This window comes from Chelonoidis abingdonii, chromosome 17 (genome assembly GCF_003597395.2).
Source record: "Chelonoidis abingdonii isolate Lonesome George chromosome 17, CheloAbing_2.0, whole genome shotgun sequence".
NCBI classification, from domain to species: domain Eukaryota; kingdom Metazoa; phylum Chordata; order Testudines; family Testudinidae; genus Chelonoidis; species Chelonoidis abingdonii.
In genome coordinates, this window is record NC_133785.1 from 20,895,699 (window position 1) to 20,923,113 (window position 27,415).

General features: G+C 43.3%; 2 protein-coding genes across 6 annotated transcripts in view; one reads left to right on the plus strand and one right to left on the minus strand.

The window, feature by feature from the left end:
- The window catches only part of CHCHD4 (coiled-coil-helix-coiled-coil-helix domain containing 4), a 352,177-nt gene extending 329,213 nt beyond the window's left edge, over positions 1–22,964 (minus strand). Inside the window, exon 1 of the mRNA XM_075073205.1 lies at positions 22,958–22,964. The gene's annotated coding sequence lies outside the window, so the exon portion shown is untranslated. The remainder of the gene's footprint in view (positions 1–22,957) is intronic.
- SLC6A6 (solute carrier family 6 member 6) overlaps positions 1–27,415 on the plus strand; it is a 78,608-nt gene that overhangs the window by 29,457 nt on the left and 21,736 nt on the right. For all 5 annotated transcript variants that reach the window (XM_032784294.2, XM_032784299.2, XM_032784292.2 and 2 more), the window contains 7 exons: positions 441–680; positions 1,343–1,477; positions 4,107–4,341; positions 15,859–15,991; positions 20,776–20,910; positions 23,035–23,138; positions 23,255–23,379. In XM_032784294.2, the coding sequence (XP_032640185.1) occupies positions 452–680; positions 1,343–1,477; positions 4,107–4,341; positions 15,859–15,991; positions 20,776–20,910; positions 23,035–23,138; positions 23,255–23,379 (1,096 nt within the window). In that variant the 5' untranslated portion in view covers positions 441–451. The remainder of the gene's footprint in view (positions 1–440; positions 681–1,342; positions 1,478–4,106; positions 4,342–15,858; positions 15,992–20,775; positions 20,911–23,034; positions 23,139–23,254; positions 23,380–27,415) is intronic.

Sequence of the window (27,415 nt, forward strand, 5' to 3'; positions counted from 1 at the left end):
GCTGGGAGCCCTGGTGCGCTGGCGGCGATTTAAAGGGCCAGAGGCTCCAACTGCTGCCAGGAGCCCCGGGCCCTTTTAAATCGCCAGGTCTGGAGGAAGCTGCCCCTTTTTGCCTCCTCCCCCATCAGTGGCCCTGCCAGTGATGTGGGCTGTGTACTGGCTCTTACTGGTACGCCGTACCATACTGTACTGGTTTCCTTTCACCTCTGAGTGTTGGATCAAGCACAGGAAGTGTTTGCCTCATATTCCGACAAGGTCTTGCATAGCTAGAGACTTCTGTGTACCTTTTGAGGCCTATTTGTATCCTGGTCAGTAAAGGAAACGTGTGCATTAGTAATGGGTGACCTTTGAGGGAACTTAGTTTGGTTAAAGAAGTTTTGTACATTGGAGTTCTCCCAATAATATCTGTTTAATACATTCATGCCATTTTTTCTCTTTAGAAACCAGAAACATGGCAACAAAGGAGAAGTTGCAGTGTTTGAAAGATTTCCACAAGGACATCCTCAAACCTTCCCCTGGCAAGAGCCCTGGGACACGCCCTGAGGATGAGGCAGAGGGGAAGCCGCCTCAACGGGAGAAGTGGGCGAGTAAGATTGACTTTCTGCTGTCCGTGGCTGGTGGATTTATTGGTTTAGGCAATGTCTGGCGATTTCCGTATCTCTGCTATAAAAATGGTGGAGGTGAGTATTTTTCTCTCTCTTTCTAATTCCTTTTCATTCAGCTATACATTCGTCCAACCATCCATCCTTCCAATACTGTAGCGTCGGAGTGTCTCCCACATATTTAAAATCGAAATAACCATAACAATCTCTTTTCTCTTTCCCAACCTGTAAGAGAAATCGCTTTATTATTTCATAGTTAATATTCAAGCTCTGTTATGAAAATACCCAACAACCTTGAATTTTACTATTATTATAGTACATTATACATTAATTATATGGATCAATATTCTCAGTGTAAATGTAGAATAACTCCAATTAATGGTGCTACTCCAAATTTATAGTGGTGCAACTAAGACAAGACTTGAACCGAACATTTCTTTTGGGTTTTAAAATAAAAATACTGCTTTAGCTTAAATGAAATGAAAGTAGATCTAATCCTCATCATCTTTATAGATGTTCACTTTAAAAAGGAATGAAAATGCCTTTTCACTTTGGTTTGTAACCATTCTATTTTTAATCTTTGAACAGGGGAAATAATCCCAGAAAAGTAAAATTGTAATATGGGTACACCAGGGTATCAAATGTGTTTCCATGTTACATATATCTACCGCAGCATGTGTATTATTCTTCATTTTGAATTCTCTTAATCTTTATTGTACATCATTGTGTTTTCTCTACAGGTGCATTTCTTATACCTTATTTCATTTTCCTGTTTGGGGGAGGTCTTCCTGTGTTTTTCCTGGAGGTGGCGCTAGGACAGTATACCTCTGAAGGAGGAATTACATGCTGGGAAAAGATCTGCCCTATTTTCACTGGTTAGTTATTTTCCTGCCATATCACGACACAAAACACAGTTAATGAATGTAATGACCTGTTACTTGGAAATTTTCAAAACAGCTCTGCTAGACGCACCGATGGCAGAAGGTGTTATTAATGGGTAATTTCCATTTCGGCAACCAGTCCTGCAAAGTGCGGAATGCCTTCAACTCTCATTTTTTCAACACTAAGGCCCCGGTTCATCAAAGCCCTTAAACATTGCCAAACATTGCTACTGTGGGATTTATGCATAAATTGAACTGCCTTGCTACATAAGGATGGGATTACTCAGCTGTTTAGCACTGTGAATGTGTTTAAGTGCTTTGCTGAAGCACTGAGTACACTATGGGGGAAGTTCACCCCTGGGCAGAGGGCCACCACGAGGCATATACACCACTTAAGCTGCACTTAAATCCTCAGATATTAGGGCCTGATCCTAGAAAGGGACTTCCATTGATTTCAGTGGTCTTTGGATCAGATCTCTAAGGTGCACCTTCGATGTGATTTATTGCTTAAAAAACAGGGGGCAAGTATATTCCCTTCATGTCCATCAGAGCTGCTATTTGTGGTAATAGCTGACTACAGGATATTGCTTCCTGGAAAGGTAGAAGTCTAAGAGTATAAAGGAGAAATCACAGTATTAATTTTTGTTGCTGTCATCTTGTTAACTGACAGAAGTGCCAATAAATAAGACAGAAATTGCATGTTGTGCTCTAAATAGGCCCACAACAAGAGGCTGTGCAATCTGTGAGAAAGAGAGAGGGCATTTCACATTGTGTTGCTGAGAGTTGGAGAAGGTAGTGCTCCCTTGAAATACTAGGGGATCAGAATCTTTTCCATACACTCATATCCTTTTGCGAAAGTGCCTTTCCAAATATTATCCTGGACTGGAAACCAAACCCTTTTTGCCATGCAAAACCTTGCCATTGGCATCACAGTTATATTACATGCACGGCGGGAATGTGAATAGCTTTCTGTGGAAAGATTCTGGCATAGAGCTTTTGCAATAATTAGATCAGACTGTGAAAAACAACTCTGATTGCTCCATATTATTATTAAAGGACATTTGCCAACAATTGAAGAAAGACTTGCCGTTCACAAGAATTGTGCTAATGCCACTCTGAAATTTAATGGGAATATAAGATTAAAGGCAGATTACCAACATCCTTTAGAACCGCTAACTGCATCCCACACATTGACTGGCCTCAGAGAGACACTGGGAAATGAACTGATTCCTTAGAATTAACCCCCATTAATTATGAGTGATTACACTGGATAGCTAGAGATGCACTTCTTTCCTTTTCAAAATTTAAGTGGGAATGGGCACCTTAAATTGACTTAGGCCTTGATTTTGCCACCCTTACTGATTCTAAGCAGTATCTTATTCCTTGAAATGAATGGAACTACCCAAGTAAGTAAGATCGTATCCAATGGGCCAAATTCTCAGATGTTATACTGAAGTCAGTTGAATTATCCTGATTTACACTCCTTTCTTTTCTCCCCCTCCTCTCACTAGGCCGTGGGATGGGGGGAGAAGGGAATGCTCTTGGTTTAACTAAAAATCACCTTGGTATCCCTGGAAAAGGAAATTTATAGTTCTAATAATATGGCTAAGTGAATGTTCTGACTGAACTGTAGAATAGCTAGTACACTCTATGTGGGCTGGGGGAGGGGGTTGCACTCAGCACAAAATTCTTGACTGTGGAGAATCACATTGCAATATGGTTTAAGGCTGTGCAGTATAAGGCAGATCTGCCAACTGTTGACACAGTATATCAGTAAGCACCTTTCATATAAACCTATTTATTTAATGTAATTCATTCATTAATTCATTCATTTTACAAACTATTGTAAGTCTTTGTTGAGAAAACAGTTTTTCTCGCTCCCATTCCTAAATGGAACATTAGCTTCAGAAACCCCTTCAAGATTCTAAATACTAGTGGTCAAAAGGTATCAGAAGAAGGATCTGTATACAGGCCTTTTGTTTCTTACTTTAAACAAAGAGACTGGTTCTCCTCTGACACAGAGGTATAAATCAGAAGTAATGCCAATGAGATTACAGTGGTGTGAGAGGAGTCAGACCCACAGAATAGTTGCGGAATTTAATTCTGCCAGAGCTGCATTCCATCACCTCCTTGATTGCCATTTTAAGTTGTGGAGGACGTGGCCTTATCTGCCCATGACCCTGTGTTTAAAAACAAACAAGGGACATTTTTTATTGTCAAGTATTGATAGCAGAGTTAAACATTGATCTCATTAGTAATAACAAGCACAAATAGCAGACTTTCTTTGCAAAAGAGAAATGGGTGCATAAACTACGGCTTTCACTTCACTCGCGTTGGAATTTTTAAACACTCGTCTTATTTTGCACATCCACTGAACCTTCTGCCCAAAGATCTTATTAACACCGCTGCAAACACTGCTGCTAGTGAGAATCAGAGATAGTAGCTTGATTATGCTTTAGTTGTGTGTGTTGTTTAATGGGATTCAGTTTCCAATAGTGGTATATCCTACACCAGGATTTAAATCCACAGAGTATTAAAAAATAACTTTAAATGTCTGAGATTCGTAGTGTTGGAACGATAAGTGCCCATTATTTATGTGCTTTATTTATTTATTTTGTATTAGGAATCGGTTATGCTTCCATAGTGATTGTGTCCCTTCTGAATGTGTACTACATCGTCATCCTGGCTTGGGGGGTGTACTATCTGTTCCAGTCATTTCAGAGCATCCTACCTTGGTCACTTTGTGGTCAGAAGTGGAACACACCTACTTGCGTGGAAGACACTCTCAGGAAGAACAAAACACTCTGGTTGTCACTGAACATTACGAACTTCACTTCGCCCGTCACAGAGTTTTGGGAGTAAGGACCTGCATTATTATTTTTTAGAGCACTTTATTTAAAGGACAGAAATCATAAATGCAAATAGCTTCTTCTATTGAAACTCCATGGGGAATTTTGAATACGGAAAAATGAATAGATCTAGGTTGAAGGCCTTGCCTATAGCCTGACTGAATAATTGATGGCCAGCAATTGGATAGGGTGCACTGATGCTGACCCCAAAGTGTAGACAACAGCAAGCCAAGGTGCTGAATCAGAGTTATAGATAAGGCCATAGTGCCTTAAGTGCCCATAAGGCCAAGCATAGTGCCCATAAGGCCAAGCATAGATAAGGCCATAGTGTCACCTTCTTATAGGGTGACCAGATGTCCCGATTTTGTAGGGACAGTCCCAGTATTAGGGGCTTTTTCTTATATAGGCACCTCTTACTCCCCAACCCCTGTCTCCATTTTTCACTCTTCTTATCTGGTCACCCTATCTTCTTAATGCTAAACACAATGTTCAGCACTGATCCTGGCCAGTCCTTAGTGTTATCCCATCCAGGTACTAACAAGACCCAACTGTTCTAGCTTCTGAGATCTTAGCCTAAAGTGGTATGGCTGCAAAAACCCAACCTCAAAACAAAAATCCAGCCTCAGAAACTACTTTTAAAGTAACGTTAAGGATCTTATTTGAACCCACAAAAGCAAGTGAAAGTGCAAGCTTGTGCTAACAGTATTGTCTTAATTCTTGTGGTACTTGGGTATTGCTGCACACATGAGGGTAAATTCAGACCTACTGTAAGGGCTGCAATGCCATGGATTTCACTAAATCCATTGTATTTGACCTGTGGCATAGGAGATAGCTCAGTCTTCTCAGATCCTTGCGAAAAAAAGGACAATGATCAGAGTTAATGGATAATGAACAGCCTGGGTTTTCAATCATACATTTAGGCCTGGTTTACACTCGGGGAGGGATCTACCTAAGATCCACAACTTCAGCATAGCGGAAGTTGACGTATCTTAGGTTGACTTACCTCGCATCCTCACGGCGCGGGGTCGACTGCCACCGCTCCCCCGTTGACGCCGCTTCCTCCTCTCACCGTGGTGGAGTACAGGAGTCGATGGCAGAGCGATCGGGGATTGATTTATCGCGTCTACACTAGACGCGATAATCCCAGATAGACTGATCACTACACACCAATCTGGTGGGTAGTATAGATGTACCCTAAATTGTAAAAACAATGAGGAGTCTGAAGAAGTGGGTTTTTTTCCCACAAAAACTTATGCCCTAATAAATCTGTTAGTCTTTCAGGTGCCACTGGACTCCTCGTTGTTTTTGTGGATACAGACTAACATGGCTACCCCTCTGATACTTGGTACATTTAATTGTGATTTTCTTTGCTTCTGGAGAGAAGTGAACTTCTAAATATTACATTAAACCTCTTCTTTTCATTGAAGGGTGTAGGAATGTGAGAGGAGGCATGAAGGCCCAGATCTGCAAGGGTATTTAGGCACCTAATTTAGATGCCTAAGTACCACTGTGTATCTGGGCCAAAAGATATTCATATGTAGTGTATATAAATGCATAAGTTCACCCAATAGAGTACAGCAAGTCTCCCCAAACCTGTCTTGGTTTGAAAGGATTTTGATTTTGTTTTTTATTGTGAAAAATATCCATTCATCTCTGGGGTGTGATTCTGTACATTAGACATCAGTTTGGAACACTTCATTTACAAGTACCTTGAGAATAGGAGTTTACAATGGAAACAACGACGGACCATTAATTGTGGTTTTGTGAGCACAGCTGTTCTTGCCTTTCTCCCTCCCTTCCTTGTTAATACACTTTCTAAATGTATAACAAATCACTTACTAACCTGGCGAAGATGCCAGCCATTAACATGGCAAAGAAAACTGGCAGAGATATTCAACACTGCCCATTATTGTACTTTTCTGTGATCATTTGTCTTGCACAGGCCTACTGTGTAATCTTGAAGAAGATCTTGCTTTTGCCAGATGCCTGGAGTTTATCAGGCTTAAGCTTCTTGTCACAGTTTCTCCTGCGTTTCACATTATAAATTCTGTTGTGCGCAATCTGATTTCTGAATGGAGAGGCACCTCTGCAAACAGTGTATTTGCACAGGCATCAAAAATTTGCAGAATAAAAGGGAATACAAAGAAGATCTGTGTGATGTAACACCCCCATGAACAGATTCAGAGATTATTTACCTGCTTGGCTTGCCCTGGTGGCTTATTATTAAGTGTAGCATTTGCTTCCATCCCAGGTTGACTTCTTCAGGCCACTTAAATTCCAGTTTGACTCCTTGAATCAACTTGAACACCCTTCTGTATTTTATAAATAAACGTAAGCTAGCTGCCGCACCAGAAATGACATCCACGCTGCAAATATTTGGCAGGCGTTATGTTTGGAAAAAGAATCCTAGGACCATGCTGAAACTTGTAACCCAAGAGCTGCAGATGAGCCAGTAATGTAGAGTAGGTCTTGGATCATCATATGATTGGTGTAACTGAGAAAGTGCATCCTGTATTACCAATTTTTTCAGTGAGTCATTAGCACTGAGTTTCTGCGCTACGTGACAGTTACTTTCCCAGTTCTGATTTCCTGGGTGGTGGACTGGTCCCTCTAAAGATATGGGGAGTTGAAATGATTTGCTAGACCAGGGGTCGGCAACCTATGGCACGCATGCAGCATGCAGCAGCATGCCATTAAAAATCCTGCTCGGCCCGGCCCATTCTTCTCCGCCTTCCGCCCCCCACCCCTCCCGCGGGGGTAGGGGGCAGAAGTTTGGTCCTGCCGGCTCCCCTGCCTCTTCCCTCTTCCCGCAGTGTGCTGGGTTCCTGCCCCTCCTCCTCCTCTCCATCCCTCCCTCCCTGCAGGCTGATCAGCTGATGGCCTTTGTGAGGGATGGGGTGGGGGAGGAGCTGAGTCAGTGTGCTCACTGCTCCCGGCAGAGGCAGAGAAGAAGCGGGGGCAGGGCCTTGGAGAAGGGGGTGGTGGAATCAGGGCATATCCCCTCCAGCCCCCTGTTGTGAGCACCCCACAACTCCAGCCCACACCCCAGCCCTCTGCCCTGCCCCCCCATACACATACCCAGCCCTCTGCCCTGAGCCCTGCAGCCCCGCACACCCCCTAGGCCCCTGCCCTAAGCCCTGTATCCCCCTCACACACACCCAGCCCTCTGCTTGACTCCTTCACACCCACACCCCAGACCCCAGCCCTGACTCTGACATCCCACACATACCCAGGCCCCCCCACACCCCATGCCCTGACACCTGCACCACCCTCACATGCCCCCAGCCCTGTTTCCTGACTCTTACACCCCCTCACATACCCAGTCCCCCCTACACCCTATGCACCCCCCACATCATGACCCTTGCACCCTGCACATCCCCACCCCCAACCTGAGCACCAAACGGGAGCTCCTGCACCCCCCACACCCACACCCACATTCCCACATGCACCCCTCACATCAAATGGGAGCTGCCCAGGTAAGCGCTTCACACCCAAACCTCCTGCCCCAACTCTGAGCCCCCTCCCTCATTCTAGCTCCTGGCCAGACCCTACACCCCAACCCCCAGCCTGCTCCTTCACCCCAAGCCCTGTGCTCAGTGCACTCCCATCCTCAGCTCAGTGCAGAGAGAGGAAGAGAATGTGCCAGAACCAGGGAGAAGGTAGGTACCTACTGTATGTGGGCAGGGCCGGGACCCCAGACCAGCAGCGGGCTGAGTGGCTCTGGCAGCCAGGATCCCAGCTGGCAGGAGCTGGCGGATGGAACCGCTGAGTGGCAGCGGGCTGAGCCGCTCAGCCCACTGCCCATCTGGGGTCTCTGTCGCCATTCCCACACAGCCTGGGTCTGGGGTTCTGGCTGCCGGCTCCTTGCCAGCCGGAGTTCCGGACTCAGGCCCCGCTCAGTCCACTGCCGGCCTAAGTGAACAGAACCCCAGACCAGCAGTGGGCTAAGTGGGCCATCGGTGTAAGAGCAACATTTTAATTTAATTTTAAATTAAACTTCTTAAACATTTTGAAAACCTTGTTTATTTTACAATACAACACTAGTTTAGTTATATAATATACAGACTTACAGAGAGAGACCTTCTAAAAAACATTAAAATGTATTACCAGCACGCGAAACCTTAAATTAAAGTAAATAAATGAAGACTCGGCACACCACTTCTGAAAGGTTGGCGACCCCTGTGCTAGACAGATATTCCACATCAGGAAGTCAAAGACCAACTGGAACAGGACAAAATGCAATCTTCTAATGTGGATAACAAATCAGACTAAAGAGGTCTTGCAAACATCTGAGAATGAAGAAGGACTCCCTGTATCTTGTGCACTGCCTTCTCCTTACCTCTATCTTCCTCAGCTCTGTTAAACTTATGCTGTCTCACTTTTACATAAGAATAGCCATATGAGTCAGCCCAAAGGCTATCCAGCTCAGTATCCTGTCTTCTGACAGTGGCCAGTGCCAGATGCTTCAGAGGGAATGAACAGAACAGGGCAATCATCAAGTGCTCCATCTCCTGTTGTCCAGTTCCAGCTTTTGACAGTCAGAAGTTTAGGGACACCCAGAGCATGAGGTTGCAGCCCTGACCATCTTGGCTAGTAGCCATTAATGGACCTATCCTCTTTGCACCTATCGCATTCTTTTTTGAACCTAGTTATACTTTTCTGCACATGCGGAACAAGGACGACTTACGAAAAGTCAATGATTAGAACCCATAGGATATAGTTGGAGCTGGAAGTGTGGTTCTCAGCTCAAGCAGACCTACTTGTACTAGCTCTCATTGAGCTATGACAGCACAGATGACAGGGTGGGCTAGCTGCCCCGAGTACATGCCTATGGCCTTGGATGGGTACGTATTCAGTGCAGCTAACCCATCCTGCCATCCATACTGCTGCAGATGCCTTCTATTTGTAGTTCGCTAGCTGGACGAGAGCTAGTGGTGAGTACATTTCCTTGAGCTGGGAATCACACCCCCAGCTCCAAGTGCAGACATACCCTTATGGGCAATTCTTTCTGCACCTGGCAGCCTCATTAACTTCTACGCTCAAACAGCCACATTAAACATCATAGGCCAGATACATCTCTGGCTTCAATAGAGTTATGCTAGGGAGGAGTTTGGCTCCAGGATACTGTTGGTGTGCGTGCACTGCCCTCGTCGACCATTATTCCCTCTTGCGTTAAACCATACCATCACGAGACAAGCCGTGTTTAGAACTGACAACTCTCACAGGAGACATAAAAAAAAAGGCCTTCGATCCCTTTCTATACAAGAATGCATATTAAAGAGTTAAAGTGTTAATGGGCACCTTTTAATATACCATATCTAAGGCCAGGCCAGATTTCATACAGTACATTATTTTTAATCTCCATTCGCCCCCAGCTCCCTAAAGTCTTTGATAAAAGGCAATGGTACAAACCAGCCAGGTTTCTCAGGTAAAAATATACCTGCTGCCAGATATTCTGCCGTCAGAGGCTATGCTACCACTGTTAGTCAGCTATCTGAATAGGCTGGGAGGAGCCCAGTGCCCAGGAGGAGTTTTACCCTGGAAGGTAGAGGAATATCATCTTGTGAGTCTACCTGCCAAACTTCACTCATCCGTGGGAATAAGATCATCAGCCCTTACCATTTTTATTTTTAAAAGCTTGTGTTATTGCCTCAGTCTTAAATATCTCATCAATGAGACCCTGCAGACCCGCAGCTGTAAGAATGACCTAGTCATGTCTGAATGAAGGAGGGAAGACACAGACTTCTTTCAAGAAACACAATAACATAAGCTGGGGCCAGTTAGCAGTAATTTGTGTTGTCAATCTTACTGGTCTTGGTGGACTCTCTGGGCCTGAATTTTATTGGGACTTCAACAGTGCTTCTCCTTATGCACCACCTTGCCCCCCATATACACACTTTTTGAGCCTTAATACACGGAAGTGGTGTATTTTGCACATGCAGAGTCTAGCATCTTGTGGCCAGGGCTGCCCAAGGGGGGGGGGGGGGCAAGTGAGGCAATTTGGCCCGGGCCCCGCAGGGGTCCTGCAAGCCCTGGCCCGGGAGCGGTCCAGGTCTTCAGTGACATTTTGGCGACAGGGGGCCCTTCAGTCGTTCCACATCTTTGGCAGCACTGAAAGGCCCCCCGTCGTCGAAATGCCACTGAAGACCCGGACCTCCGCCGGGTGAGTACAAGCACTGCAGCTCCCCCGCCGTGCCCCAGCCCCCCTGAATCCTCTGGGTGGCCTGCTTGTTGCCCCAAAGTGTGTGCAAATGCTAGTTGTACATGCAATACGTGATTCTGAAAATAAAGCCCTTTTCCTTAGGAGCCAGTCAGCTAGGAAACTTGTCGCCCATAGGACATTTATATTTGCCACTCAGTGCTCAAGCATTAACAGTAATAGAAAAAGCCCACAATGCTTGGAGAAGAGGCTATTATCCTGTGATTGAAGGAATCCACACTGTTTTGTGGTACAGTTAATAACTTTTTAATTTTTTGTTTCTGAAACTAAATGCTCTTTTCAAACTGGGAATGTTGTTATCTTCATCATTAGTGCATGGTAAAACTGACACCACACTGATATCATTGGCCCCATTGATACATTAGCCTCTTACATGCTGAATGACGTGCCCCTTCTCTGTCCTGCTGGACATACTGTGGAGTCTGACATTTTAGTTAATCTGAATTAACATTCTGTGCAAATCACATGCTTACTTGAGCAGCAATAAAAGGGGTTAAGCAAATCTGGCTTTATCTCAGGAGACTTACATCTTGCTATCATGTGCTTTAGGTCTTATTTCTTCAGATTTTCTTTTAAAGTTCTGAATTTTAAAGTCTTACAAATGCAGTAATGCAAAAGGGGTGAGAATTGTGGGACAGTTCCCATTAAACAAGAGCTCTGATTGTCTGATGCTGACCAAATGTTTATAAATGGCTGGTAATCAGCAGACCTTGTTCATCCAAATCCAAGAAAGCCTGTCACATGTTCCTGGCATGTAACCCCGAGGAAAGCAAAACAAAACTAAATAAAATCCGACTTAGTCTTATGTGCCCTTGGAGGCAAATAAGATTTATGAAATTGCTTCTTTCATAGCATTCCCTTTAGTGAGTTCCTTGTACACCTGATTATAGTACTAGTTGTTATTGGTCAGTCTGTGTTAAAAAGCACTTCCTCTCTCTTGGTATGAAATGTCCTGATGGCATTCATGTGATTAATTGACATGAGATACCCTTCAAGGATTGCCTAACTCCGCTCATTGTATTTTTTTATGCACATTCTGGAACCAGTTACAACTCCTGTTTTTACATTCTTTGTGTTATTAGTCCATACTGCCTCTATGAAAAAAAGCCCAAGAATCCATGTTTGATATTTGTCCCACTGAATATATATAAAAAAAAAAAAAAAAATCCCCTCCTCACCCCTATGGGTGGTATGTGTCTTCCCAAGCTCGGTCCTCAGTACAGAGGCCTGGGAGTTGAGCGTTCTGCGCAGTATCTTACTTCCTAGCATGCACTCTCTGGACAGAGAGCTCTGAATGTGTTCTGGACTGTTGGAGCCACTCACGACAGCTAGGAGTCACAGCCCCGAGTGCTCCTGCCACCACTGGGACAAACTTTGGCCTTCACTTTCCAAACCATCTCTAGTCCTTTCAGGCCCTGACTTCTCCAGCTTCTCATATCCTCTCCGAGTTGCTGTCACTGGCACTGCTATATCTATCACCACGCTGTCTCTGGTCCTTGCTATTACCCAAAACGATGTCTGGGTTGATTGGCCAGTACCTGCTGTCTTGTCTGCGGATCTGGAAGTTCCACAGAAACTTAGCCCCTGCTATTCTCCACAACCTTCTGTGGAATCTCCCATCGTCTTGGAGGGTCTAGCCCAACGATGTTGCAGATGTCCTGTACACAATGCCCATCACTTGGGTGTGCGTTCAGTGTATGCTGTTTCCTGCCTGCATCTTACATCCTGCCACTCATGTGTTGGACTTCTCTGAGGCTCTCTGCACAAGTCTGCACTTGGTCCTCTAGTGGGTAGACCAGCTTCAATGGATCGGTGTCAGCCTGTTCCTGTTGCTATTGAATCAGTGCCCAGTCTGTCTTTAGTACCTTATTCCAGCCACTGTAGGATTCCAGTGTCGACCACCTCACCTACGTCAAATGTATAACATCCCATGCAGGTCTGTCTTGCAGGCACTTCTTCTGCTGGTTCCTCCAGTCTGCCTGCTGCCTCAGGCATTCTCTCAGCAGCTCATCTTTGGGCCATCTTACTGATGTACTCCTGATGTCCGGTTTCAATCCAGGACAGTGCTTTGACGATCACCAAGCCCACCCCCTTCTTTCCGGCTGGTATACAGTCTCATGGTGTTGGACTTGGGGTGGAAACCATCCGTGCATTGGAGGAGCTTCCGGGTCTTCAACATTGGCAGCTTCACATGTCTCCTTTGGCCAGCCCACTGATACCGGCAGGAGTATCGAGACCGGCAGGCGTATCTGTTATGGGGATCCTTGTTCTTCCCACTAGACGGCTCTTTCAGGACCTGTTTATCCTTTTGTTGATACTTGGATGGCTGTCTTCCTTGCCCGCATTGTGGTTTCCATGGATTGTGGACCGCCAAGAGTGGTACTTGTAGCCGGTTCTGTAATGTCTCTATGTGGCCCCCTGGTAGTTCCACCCCATTCAGTCTGACTACCTTCCCTCTCTTCACTCCATCCGCAGCCACACTTCTCCGTCCCGAATGAATCCCGATATCCTGACTGTAGATCCGCATCAGGTGGATTAGCGAGTCGATGTCTCGTTCATTCTTAGCCTACAGCTTGATGTCATCCATGTAGAGGAGGTGGCTGAAGGTAGTTCCACTCCTGAACTTGAATATATATACACACACGACAGAACACATCATGCAGGCTTGATAATGGAGGTTTGTCCATATCACCAAAGCTGTTGTGCAATACATTTCTTATTCCACCTAGGAATGAAATTATAATGGTGTTACAGATGCAGACTGAAGTGCTTCTGCTACAGAAATATGTTGGTTTTGGTTGCCTGACAAAACCTAATGCAAACACTGTAGTAGTGTGTGCTGAATTGGCTCCATGGTATTCTACCTTTGCAGGGTAGGGTGGCTGAAGACAGCAAGGGAGTGCATCAAATAGTGCACTTGACTAGTCCTATATAAAAGAAAAATCTACCTGGTTCCTAGCAGATGCTGTTCTCTTCCATAGAATGTGAGCCCAGAATCCTGGGTCACATTCTAGGTAAGGTGGCCAGCTGCTTTTGAATCTATAAGAGAAAAACAAAGAGTGGTTCATGAAACATACACAGCCACATACATTCACAGATCTGCAGTTTCCAAAAGGAAAAAGGCTATTCAGTGTTTTCTTGCCCCAAGTCATGTTGGCTGCTTATTAGCATGTTATTCCGAACTGCCTTTCAGCTTAGAAAGTTAGGCTTCATTTTCTTCTCCCACATACACATACCGGGCCTGATCCTGCTGCTGCTGACTCCGGTGAGTAAGGACTCACTCATATGAGCAAGGACTGCAGAATTATATAATAGTTTGTTATCATAGGGTTGCTATTATTACTGAGTAGCTACACTGTTTGAGGACCGTCTGTTCTATTGAGTTCCATTAGTCTTTTTCCACAGCACCAAATACACTCAAAAAATGTTTAAAAAATGTAAAACATTTAGTTCTGAGAACACATACACACACACACACACACACACACGCTCAAATTATTGTAACAATTTTGCAAGCTAATATTTAAAAAAGACAACCATTTGGGGCCTTCTAAACTGGTCAGTTTCTTTTTATTATCAAAAATTTATAGCACTTTTAGGTCACTGGTTTTATTTATTGTTATTGTTTTTTCCATTGGGAACAAAAAAGCTTGATAGACCTGGGGTGGTGGGGATAGAGAGGGGGTGAGGATAGGGGTGAAGCTTAGTGCATCAGATTGTTATGATCTTGCAGGGTTTGGTAAATGTTTTTATCCTGACAAAAATCTGTTTATACTAAACTTGTGTACCTCATCTGCATGTGCAGACACACTGACCTGCTGTGCCCTTTGCACTCCTGATAGGTTGGTTGCTGACTTTCATCACTGGGCAAAAAACAAAACTCAACAGCATTCTTTCATTGAACAAATTAGTCTGTGGACAATGTCCTGCAGTTCTAACACTTCCATTGACTACAGTGAAAGTCTTGCATGACGAGTTCAGGACATGTCCCACTGATTTCTGCAGTTTTGCTTGAGTAAGGAATTAGTAAAAAAAACTGAATCAGGACTTCAGGATTTGGTCCTTTATTGCAGGCAATGAGTAAAGCCTGTTCACCTTAGAGAAACTGACGAACATGCCATGTGGAGTGTGTACATTGCCAGAGAAAGGAAAGGAAGAAGTTTTATTTCGATATTTGTTCTTACCCATGGAAATTGACAAAAGAAAGAAGTTAATAATAACTTGTTTTTATGAACCTAGCAATTCTGATGCTCATGTTTTTGCCTCCCCAGTAGAAATCTGTGTTTATTTTCTAAGTTGAATAACTAAATAAAGTTTATCAAATATCCCTGGTCACCTAAACAAGGACCTACTTGTGATGACATTGACTACCCTTGGCACTCATCAGTAATGTTTGCATGCATCTGAGCCAAGATAAATGGAAAGAGTAACAGAAATTGTAACAAATCCAGGCTCTGCACTGCAAACCAAACTCCTTAATGTGTTAACTTGTCTCACTGTTGTCTCTGATCTCTATAATGATAGTCACCATAACAGACTGAAAAGAAAACACTGATGTATTGTGGCCTTTTTGAATAAGTCTGTGTCAGACATTATGGGTGATATTGACATACAAGTACACTGTGGTTTCAAGGCTGTTTTGATAAAGATGCCGGCAGAGTAGCGGTTCTTAAAGCCGGTCCGCCGCTTGTTCAGGGAAAGCCCCTGGCAGACCAGGCTGGTTTATTTACCTGCTGTGTCTGGAGGTTTGGCCAATTGCAGCTCCCACTGGCCGCAGTTCGCTGCTCCAGGCCAATGGGGACTGTGGGAAGTGGCTGCCAGCACATCCTTCGGCCCGCACTGCTTCCTGCAACCCCCATTGGCCTGAAACGGCGAACCGCGGCCAGTAGGAGCCACGATCGCCCGAACCTGTGGACGCAGCATGGACTGGCTTTGAGAACCACTGCAGTAGAGGTCTGGCTTCTATCTCCATGAAGAACAATTATAGCAAATAACTTCAACATTTGCAACATACTTATATGCTCATTAGCTTCCAAAATGAGCCTTGTGCAAGATGCTGTATAGTATGTTGGTCAGAAGAATCCTACAGACAGCAGACATACCCAGGGCTTAATCCTGCAAACCTTTAGTCATATAAGTAATGCTGAGTTAGGCAAATACATGTTTATAAGATTGCAATTTTAAAGTGCAACCAGTGCAGTCATTGCCATAAGTAATGTGTGTAAACTTGCAGAGCTTATAAGAAAACTCCTGACTAACTGCTTTGTTGCATCCTTGTCTTGCTTCTTTTCCTTTCACTCATTAAGGCGCAATGTGCTGAGCTTGTCTACGGGGATTGAAGATGTCGGTGTTCTCAAGTGGGATCTAGCACTATGTCTTCTCTTTGTCTGGGTGATATGTTTCTTCTGCATTTGGAAAGGTGTCAAGTCTACTGGGAAAGTAAGTGCTCTATCTGGCCCTTTACGATCACTCCCTTAGAAAAGTCAGCAGTACAATGAATACTAGGCTGTCTTTTGTCAATAAATAGTGACAGCTTCCATGCAAAAAATGTATTTTCATGCTGATTAAGAGATGGACTTGACTGGTGTTGGAGGGCATTGGCCAGTGCCACAGTACAGAATGCCTCTGAACCAAGCGAATGTTAATGGAATGGCATCAAGAATCATATAAAGACAGCTCAAGAAGCTTTTTAAACACCGTCATTTAAGACAGTGGAATCTAGCCAGTGCTCCCTGTACTGGAGAGGGTGCCTCAGGCTTTACTGAGTGGTACACTACTTGCCTCTTCCCACATAATAATAATAGTTATACCACGGTGTGCTTCTATGACATGTCATCCACAGAGCCACCTTCAATTCTGATGCAGTGCCACTGGAATAAGTGGATCCACAGTGAGGATAAACTGAAGTCACAGAGAACTGCTGGATGCTTAGCACTTTTGGAAAATCTGCCCACTTATTTAGGTGCCCAAAGACAGATTTAGGAGCCTAACTTTAAGCACTCATTTATTTAATGAAAACGCTTGTCCTAAAACAGCAGCACCATCTTCTTCACGAGGGTCATTGTCCAAGGTCTGCTCTGACACTCAGATCGATGCCCTGTTTATGCAGTCATTTCAAGTGTGCCTCTCACTGAAGGGCCTATTTGGCGTATTGAACTCAGGGCTAAGTTCAACAGCATTGATATCTACACTCTATATTTTAGATGCCTGCTGAAAGCCACAGTAGTTAAACATTCACAGACTCCAGACCTTTGGGTGCTCTGAGGTCTTTGTTGAATGGGACCTATCTGTGGTTCTTCCCCTCCCCCACACCCTTATCACTGCACTCCAAAACCACGCCATTCCATTTGGTAATAATTAGACAGTATCTGAACCTCATTCCATTCCAGTAGCATGCCAGGAACAAAGTACAGAAGTTTCCACACTGTCGCTTAACGATACAATGCCTGGTATTTATTTCCTCTTTAAATATATGGTAGTGGTTCTGTACCATCATTTCTCTCTCCCTTTGACTTTATCATAGGGCCTCATTGAAAACATGGCACCTTATCCTTCTGGTCTCCTGCCAGTTTTAGGCCCAAGAGCAGCTTCCACACCTCTGAATCTGTGCTGACCGAAGATGGTTGTATTCCCTATTGTCACTGGTTGGCATGACCTGTTGAGTTGGCTTGTCAAGGGTCATGATGAAAGTGAGCATAGTAATCTCCCCAGGAATAGTAGAATGGAAACAGACATTTCCTGAGTACCTTTTGCAATTGTGATGGCTGTTTGATTCACACCACAGTTCAGACAGCACCAAAAGATTTTCCAAGCTGTTTATTGTGTACAAAGAACAAACACTCACTATAACGCACCAGCATAATCAAAATCAGCGAGGGTGTATGCTAGTCTGAGAAGGTCAAAGGGCTGCAGTGACTTGAAAGATTCAGAGGTTTGCTGGGAACTTCCATGGGTTTTCCAATAAACAACAGCTGAATATTTATTTGGTGGGTATGTTTTCTTGTGCAGCCCAAACTCCCATAGACTTGAGATGCACAACAAATGCAAGACTGGACTCTGAAATGTTCCCTCTGCCCTTGTATTTCTGTGCCAGGGAATTAATACTGAACCTTTTGAAGTTAAAAAAGCAAAAAGGAACGGTTAAAAAATATAAAATAACCAGCAGTTTTTTCTGGAAATTAGGTGTGTATCAGAACGTAATCAGAATTTACTATCTGTTCCTCCATTGTGTTTTGAGGACATGGAGCCTGGTCAAAAGTCCATTGAAAGCTGTTGAAAGACTCCCATTGAAGTCAGTGGAAAGATTCCTGTTGACTTCACTGGCTTTGGATCAGGCCAAAGCAAAATGAAGAACTCTAATGCAGGCCTGGAGTTATTGGATGAGTGATTAGCCCATAGTTTAATTTTATAGATAATTTTTTACACATTTAAGTGTCTTCCAATGTACAAATAACTTCCTGAATGGGAAAAAATAATCTTTTAAAAAAAATCTTGTTGCAATCTATTGCACAAACGAAACAGTCACGAAAAATAATAGCCCAGTGTTTTGAGAACATTTTGTATAGAGTGCTGGAGCCTAAAAATGCCTTCAATCATGCAGGGGATTTCCTGCCCCACAGTGGGGGAAGTCGATCGTGTAACACTGAGTTCCTGTGAATGCAAACACAGCCTTGTTATTAGAGAGCAGGGATTTTTATGGGTCAAGATTATATAAAAAGGGATCATACAGGACAAAAAGTAAATAACTTTTTGGAAGTTTTTAGATGAAACTAGGCTAATGTATAATCCATATTATTTATCAATGATAAATATTACTGAGTTCCAAGAGGAAAAGGAAGAAAACTCACATGCATGAAAAGGTTTTCTTTGAATTTTATCAGTCTGGCTACCTGAGGTATTATATCAATGCTGGCTTTTATTTCTCCTGGTTACTCTCCTAGCACACACTTAACAGACACGTGGATGTATCGCAGGAGCTTTTCCCTGATTAAACTAAATTTTGAAAAACAAAAATGTACTTTTAAATAAGGCAGCAGTGCTGTAATTACCTGGCAGAAACTTCTGACTCCATTGAAAAAAAGGAAGAAACCAATCCTTTTTGGAAGGCAGAGGTTGCCTGCAATAGAGTGTTAGTTCTTGTCTGCCCAGGGAAATTGAGGACATAGCTATTCTGCATAGCTATTCTGAAATAACTGTTCTGTAATAGTTGTTCCTGAGTAGCTCCCTGTGTGGACACGCTATTTTAGCATAAAAGTGATTTTATTCTGGAATAATTACTCCATTCACAAGGCAGAATAATTATGGAATAAAGTCCCTTTTATTTTAGAACAGGGTAGAATGTGGGTTATTATGGAAGAGCTATGCCAGTAAGCTTCCCCCCTCTCTAGGCTAGCCCTCAGCCTTATGTTCTGAAGATAGTGCCCACAAGGTTTGGGTGATTCAGTCTTTAGTTCTTAACTATTGTATCATACTCTGTCTCTCCAGCATTCCCAAAGCCTTTCAGCTGGATTCCTTTTTATTTCTGAGAAGTGCCTTTAAAATCCATACAGATGATAGCAGTATTCTCAGACAGAACAAACCTGCAAAGTCTTCAGTGCTCATGGACTTCACTGGTCTCTGCATGTAATCTTGTGTATATCTAAGCTGCCTCCTTGTTAGTAAGGTACATGGCAACACCTGTATCATGAGAGAGATGTGTATATTGGCCTGATAGATTAGAAGTAGCGCAGTGCATAGCAGTATAGGAGATTCAACTCTGGGTGCGGGGCTGGCAGCTGGGGCCCCAGAGCTCGGGGGAGAAGTGGGTGGCAGCCAGGACTCTGAACGTGGGGCTGGCAGCCAGGACCCTGTGTAAAACCTAGGGGTGCTGCAGCATGCGCTGCATCCCTTGTTCCTGTGCTTGCGACACCTTTCATACATTCCCAGTAGTTAGATGCATAGGTAGAAAAATGCTTTAATTGCTCCCCAGAACCTGTCAGAGGCACTGGGTTAGGGGAGTGGTTGGAGCAGGTATTGGGACGTTCATTTCTTGGTTCTGCTCTAATAATAATAATAGGAGATATGCCAATCTCTTAGAACTGGAAGGGATCTTGAAAGGTCATTGAGTCCAGCCCCATGCCTTCACTAGCAGGACCAAGTACTGATTTTTGCCTTAGATCCCTAAGTGGCCCCTACAAGGATTGAACTTGCAACCCTGGGTTTAGTAAGCTAATGCTCAAACCACTGAGCTCTCCCCCCCTCCCCTTAGGCAAGTCTCTCTAGGCCACAGCATGCCTATCTGAAGAATAATTCTTACCTGCCTTACAAGAGGGCTAAATTCACTTATTTTTGTAAAGTACTTGGAGATCCTCCACTGGAAGGTTCAAAGGAAGCTTGACATAACCCATTAGTGACCGTTTGCAGTGGAGGCTGTGACTCTTCACTGCCAAAGTGAGCCTGTGATAAGAGAAGGTGGCAGGGGGCAAAGAAAAAATTGCGACTAGTGTGAACACTCAGCAGAAAAGGCCTTTGCAGCTGTAGGCTGCTGGCCGGCAGGACTAATGCTCACTCAAATGGGTTCAGGCCCTTCCTTCAGGGCATAGCTTATTCTTCAGACAAATAACTCATTAACACCAAAACGCAGCCTGATCTCAGCCTGCTTCCAGGGTTCAGAGGCCTTTCTCCTTGCTTCTCCAGGGCCCACCACAGGAGTCATCCTGCTTCCTGCTGCTCCTTCCCTCAACAGTACTTTTTCAGCCCTTTTATAGGAATCACTTGACTCCTTCCCAGCTGGGTCGGACAAGCCCCTCTCCTAGGCATGAACAGCTCCCTTTAAGACAAGCACTATCTCCAAACAGAGCAGGGTGCTTCAGGCCCTGTGGTCCTCAAAGGGGCAGACCACCCTGTTCCAGCATCATCTTTGCCTGGAGATGTAGACAGCCACTTCCTGGAGCCAAATCAGACCAGACTTTTATCTTTGCATAGACTGAAGATTGGAGGAACTTAAGGCACCAGTTGAACACTACAAGCCAAGACGACAGTTGAGAGTGGAAGAGAGGATTAACTAAAAACGTGCTTAAACAACCAGAAACTCAAATCTGAGCCTCATGAAATGCCAGGGGGATTTGAATTCAAATCCCTGGATCTCTGTCAGTTTTGGTTCTGGGTCGAAAGGACACTAGTTATATATTTTGTTTCTAAACTAATTGTCAAGGACTATACATATTGTCACTTTGTTTTGGCAGGTTGTGTACTTCACTGCTACATTCCCATTCGTCATGCTTATTGTGCTGTTAATCCGTGGTGTCACCCTGCCTGGAGCTGCAGAGGGCATCAAATTTTACCTTTACCCTGATGTATCACGGTTAGCAGATCCACAGGTATGGGCCCACTAAGTAGGAGCAGGGAGACTTCCCGTGCTCTGAAACAAGAGGGACATTTAGAGGTGGATGGTGGTGCAACATTGGGGGATTTTTTTCCATGATCTTTATCAATCCAAATATAGCATGGACATTAAAACTGGGTTGTTTTTTTCCATTGTATCTGGTTGAAAAGGTCATTGTTAAATGTGTTAATGCATCTTTCTGTGTGTGTATTTTTGTGTCAAAGGACTCTGAGGCTGTAGACTCTGTCCAGTTATAGAATCTCAGCTTTCTTGTTGGTATTAGGCTCTGGACAAGGTAAGGGAGGTACATTTTTTTTAGGAGGATAGTCTTTAGTTTCGCAGGGAATCGAAAGAAAGGTGAGAAATATGAGCGTAGCAGATGGCACACCAAGGAGCAATTGTGAGTATCTGTTTCACTCTGCCACCACCTCTCAGGAGCAGGACATTGGGGAGAGAAATGAACAGAGTAGTGGAAAAATGAAAATTATTGCAAACACGTGAGAAATCTGTTTTCTCATTCAAACACATGAGAGAATGCATGGAAGATGACTGCTTAGCACTGGGTAAGAGGAGTTGCAGTTTTTTTTCTCTACAAGCTACAACTGGAAAAGGAAAAGACTATTCATTTCCATGGTACTGGTGTAACAATGTGTGAAAGTCTGACTGCCAGCTCTTTGGTAATCACATGAGAAATGCAAAACTCTCTAACCAATAGCAAAAAAACAAATGCGAACGATAACAGTGACTGATGGACGTAGGCATGATAGGGTGAAAATGCCTTTCTTTGTTGTTTCTTTTCTAATGATTATCTAGTAAAAAGTCAAAATACCAAGGGGATTTGGGCCCTGTAAGTAAGCAGGTAAAGTGTCCTTGAAAGAAACTTAGCCAAATATATGTATAAATATCTACTGTCTGTGTGTTCCATTCTATGCATCTGAAGAAGTGAGCTGTAGCCCACAAAAGCTTATGCTGAAATAAATTTATTAGTCTCTAAGGTGCCACAAATACTCCTGTTCTTTTAGCCAAATGTGACACTCTCTGTGATCTTCTCTTAATTATCCCAGCCATTCAGACACACATCTACCTCCTTCCCTGGTAGCATGTAATTGTTATGAGTTATTAGCCGTAAGCTTCATGCCCTAAAATGTGATGACTGACAACACAGGAAAGATTCAGATTCTATTTAGCTCCCAGGCCCCCTCTTCCATGATGGCATAGCTCCCTCCAGAGTTAAGCTATTGTGGACTCCCCATTGAAAAGTCTCATCTTTCATCAGGAGATCCCTGTGGTATTTTCAGGTGGATGAGGCTGAGAATGGTAGGAGAGCTGTGCTACAAAGCTGCTGCTTTCCCCCCATTCAGACCTCCTGGATGATTCCCCCGGTATTAGTAGAGAGAAGTACATGGCCATGAATGGTCAGGAATAGATGGAGGGGTTGCCACAAATGTATTAAGCTGGAGTTTCTCACTGTAATGATACTGTGTATTGCATGGTACTGTATTAATACCATCAGACTGATGAGTCATGAACTGACGTTAGTAATGGTGTTTGTTATTGACGTTAAAGAAATGCATTGTGTTATGTTTGTGTCCCCTCTGCACCTGCAGTGTTTGTCCTTGTGCCACCGCTGGTTGAAAAGTATGGTTGGGGCAGCAACATGAGGCCATTCGGAAAAGTGTCAGTCAGGGTGTTCGTGTTTAAAGTCCAGTGACTCTGTAGGCTAGTTCTAACTGAACCGCATCAGATACAAGTGTATACAGGACTTTACAGCTGCCTCGGTGTTATCCATTCCCTTGGGAAAGCATTGATTGTTGTGCAGGAAGGAAAGGATCAGTTGAATGGCAGCCAAACTAGAATTATAGACCACCTTTCAGCGGGATTGTTTGAATTGCTGACAGAGCTGTGAAGTTTTCAAGTGGACTCTGATGCTAACAATTTATTTTCCCTTACAATGTGGTCATTTTAAAATGAGATGCTTTCTTTTTTCTCCTCCTTTGCCCCAATATCTGGCTCAGTGGAAGCAATTTTTGTTGTTGCATAGCCTGACTGACTGACTGAGATGCACGTTGCTATGGGGATTGCCTTAATTAATGATGCTTTCTTCCATCTTTTCTTTTAGGTCTGGATAGATGCCGGGACACAAATCTTCTTCTCATATGCAATCTGCTTAGGAGCAATGACATCCCTGGGAAGCTACAACAAGTATAAATACAACTGTTACAGGCAAGTTTCTAACCAAGGGGGTTTAGTGTCTTAGCTAAATGATGTAAATAAGTAGGGACAATGGGTTAAATTTTTTTTTTTGAATTAACTTGCTCCATGACATATGTGTGACTTAGGGACTGTTTGCTGCTGGGATGCCTGAACAGTGGTACCAGTTTTGTGTCTGGCTTCGCAATTTTTTCCGTCCTGGGCTTCATGGCACAAGAGCAAGGGGTGAACATTGCTGATGTGGCAGAGTCAGGTACGATGGTATTGGTGGCAGTGGTGGTGGGCACTGCCACCTCGTGTGTGAGCAAAGTACTGCGGCCTAAATCCGCCAAACAAAATAAAGCAAAATAAAAAGAAAGACAAAAAGAATTCCCACAAGCATCAGAAAAATGATTAAATGCGCATGTTAGTCTGGTTTTCTTTTAAAACAGCAGTGGGTGGCTGATTAACATAGGACTTACTTTATCTTGATTAGTGTGGCAGTTTGAACACATTTTTCCAAAGTGCGTTAATAAAGTTTAGCTCAGATTAGTTAAAAGGACCACACACATTGTTGTCTCAAGTCCAGACATGTCAATCCCTTTTGCAAGTCTACACCAACCATCTTGTTACTGTAGCTGTGATTGCCTACCGGTAAGAGATGCTGTAGGAATAAAGACTGGCACTTCCAATGGGACATGTGGGACCTGGACGCCCAAATCTCATTGAAATGCAAGGGAAGTTGGACACCTAAACCCCAGAGGCTTCTGTGGAAAATCCCTTCCACCATGACACCAACTCTTGCAATGCTATACATTTGAATCTAGCTCCAAGGTGAAGCTGATACTCTTTGCTCAATGTCCATTCTTAAACTGTTTACAGAGACACATTTTCCCCTTCTTTTGCATGTAATTATTCCCGTTACCATTCAGCTATACACATGTATCACATCCAGCTTGTGAATATACACTGAACAAGGTAGCCTACATCTTTCTCCTGGACATACTTTATAGGACTTGTGGGCAGGAGTGGTACTTTTAGGCTGTCATAATGATGGTGAACAATTATATCAGGCTAGATCAGTATTGCCAACCCCAAGTGTTCAGAAATCATAGTCAAGCCCCCAAAATCTTGAGATTGGCTTAAAATCATGAGATTTAAAAGAATAATAGCACCTTTTGGGTGCTTTTTCTTTTCCTTCTGATTTTTTCAGCCTTTAGGGTTCACTTTTTCACTGTAGGGTCACATTTTTCAGCTATATTTTTTCCACCAAGGACACTAAAAACTTACCTTATTTTTTTTTTAAATAAAAGCTGAGATTCTCTTGTAATCACAGTGACTCCTGGAGCTGGATCTTTAAGAATCACAAAGATTCATTATGAAATTACAAATGTTGGGAACACTGCTAGATTCTCAGGTGGTGTAAATCAGCATAGCTCTATTGAAATCAACAGAGCAAATGCCATTTTACATCAGCTGAGTATCTGGCCCATAAAGATAATTTTGATCAGATACTGCTTTACCTGCATACAGGAACAAACTAATGGAATAATTCTGGTGAATACACCCTAACTGCTTAGCACTCGTTTCAGATGAACTCTAAGAATTTTTGTATATTTGGCATTTTTTCTATTCAGATTCAAAATTTACTGTAATTGACCCAAAATAAAAAAAACATAATCCATTGTTAAATGGGCACCTTTGTCCATGATATTTGATATTTTTTAAAGTGGCACCACTGATCAGTTTTAGACACTGGACTTCAATCCTTTATTTTGGTGACCATTTTAGTTTGTGTGATTTCAACACACGTTGGTAGTGGCCACAATATATACCTGTGGATTACACAGTATATATCTGTGGTGGTTTTAGGCTAATTTCTAATGGACAGGTAGGCAAATCACAATCAACCGCCATCGAAACTGGTACCAGTTGGTATACTTGTTGCCATTCTCAGCCAAGAGGCCAAGAATTGAATAAACCTAGGAGCGTGCTCTACCCCTCTCATTCCTACGAGGTGGTTCCTTCAGTTCTTGGTAGTGGCACATTGGCAGGAGTTGTGGGGGAAACTTGTACTGCTGCTTCCTGTACTCTACCTGTTCTGTGTCAAAGAGGAGACTTCATTTTCTAGTGCGGGCAACCTGAAACCATTTACCAGCAAAGAGAAATTGAAACAGATTTGTATTTTTTCCCAGACATATTCCCACTCCCATCTTTTTTTTTAACCCTTATTTTGCCAGTATGCAAATCCAGGCCTATTCTTCCAGGTAGGAAAAAGAGAGAGGGAGCAATGAGCGTCTGCAACTTGATTTTGCGGCTTGGCAGAGGAAGTTGTGTATTGGGCAACCAGACGATTCCTCCATTCTGTATCCTGCCACTTGCCTTACTCACACCTGTGGTTCCATTGACTTCAGTGGATTATTCTTGTGATTTGGGCACAATCTAGTTCACTCACGGCAGAACCCCAGCGGCACTTTGTTGCTTAATTACACCTCTGCCAAATTCACCCCTTATGTAAAGGTCTTGAGCTGAATTCTCCCTTGGTAGGTTATGAGTAATGAAGAGCTGAAGACAATGGGAGTTACTCCTATCATTCATTGGGCAAAGTGGACTCATTGATTTCAGTGGAGTTACACAAGGACTGAATTTGGTCTGTCTCCATCCCACATCCCTCACTCCAGATTGGGAAACTGCCTGATTTTTTAAAGTTCATTTTTCTCCTTTATTTTTCCCATAACATTACATAAAATAGAAGGCTGAAAACATTGTTGCTTTTTTTTTTTTTTTTTTTTACCCTAAGAAATGCAATGTGGGAACAAAGGAAGCACAGTGAGGCCTGGCTGCGTGCCTGGCTGGATGAAAGATATATTGCATGTACAGTATGTACTCGTGATAAAGCCATTGCAAGGCTTAATGCCATTTGCAAACTGATTCAGATTAACCAGGTCTGACTATCATGTCTATCAGCTGATGGAGAAGGTTCAGCCTCCATATTTTGTATTAAAGAGTCCTATGGCACCTTATAGACTAACAGATGTATTGGAGCATGAGCTTTCGTGGGTGAATACCCACTCCATCGGATGCATGCGACAAAGTGGGTATTCATCCACGAAGCTCATGCTCCAATACATCTGTTAGTCTATAAGGTGCCACAGGACTCTTTGCTGCTTTTACAAATCCCCTTTGATATTTTATATTGTTGCAATCTACCAGCCACAGTTCCTTCTGCCAACTGGATACAATTCCAGCCATAATATTTTATTTAATCAGCAAGTGGCCAACAAATAAACTACTGTTCTTTTAACAACAACCACAGGCACAGTGCATTTTAACAAGATAATTATTCAGTGGAACAGCGCTCCATGTTAAATGCAGTTTTCAGTTATTTACGTTAAACTGAAAGGATGCCAGAAATGTTATGGTATTTTACATGGACTTTTGTCTTTATAGTTCAACATTTGCTTTCACAGAAAAATACACACAGACCATAGAGCACATGTCACCAGAAATTAACATACACAAACACACACTTTCCGCCCTGGTGTACACTAGGGCAGGGTGAGGGGGGTGGGTGAAGGGGAATCGATCTAAGTTACGCAACTTAAGTCAACGTACTTAGATCGACTTACTGTGGTGTCTCCACCGTGGTGAGTTGACTACTGCTGCTCCCCTGTTGACTCTGCCTCTCGCAGCGGAGTACAGGCGTCAACAGGAAAGGACTCGGGGGTCGATTTATCGCGTCTAGACTAGATGCGATATGTCAATCCCCGCTGGATCGATCGCTACCCGCCGATCCGGCGAGTAGTGTAGACATACCCTCAGTGAGTTTTAGCTAGAAATAGCAGTTTTACATCTGTCTCATCATTTGCGCAGACTGGCTACAAATGCAATCTAATAGCAGTTATAGCTGGGAATTCAATTTTTACTGAAAGAAGACATGATGTCCAGGGATTGAGGAAAAAGCAGAACCCCAGAAATTTTAGCTACTCAGCCAGTTTTGTGTGTGTGTGTGCGCTTTCTGTCACATAAAACCACAGACATGTTTCTTTTAAAAATCAATGAAATAAAATTAATCAATCAATTGCTGGCTAATTTGTATTTATTTCTATTTAAATTACTTAAATTTTTCTTTTAATTTAAAAATGTCATCCTCCTGCTCTCATCTTTTCTTTTCCTTGCTCCTTTCTCCATCTTTCTTGTTGGAAAGGAAAAATGGGAGTTAGGAAGAGCATCAGTAGCAATTCTCCATGCAGATTAAACAAGAGAATTCTGCTCCTGTGATTTACCGGACTTTATCTTCCCTACCGAAA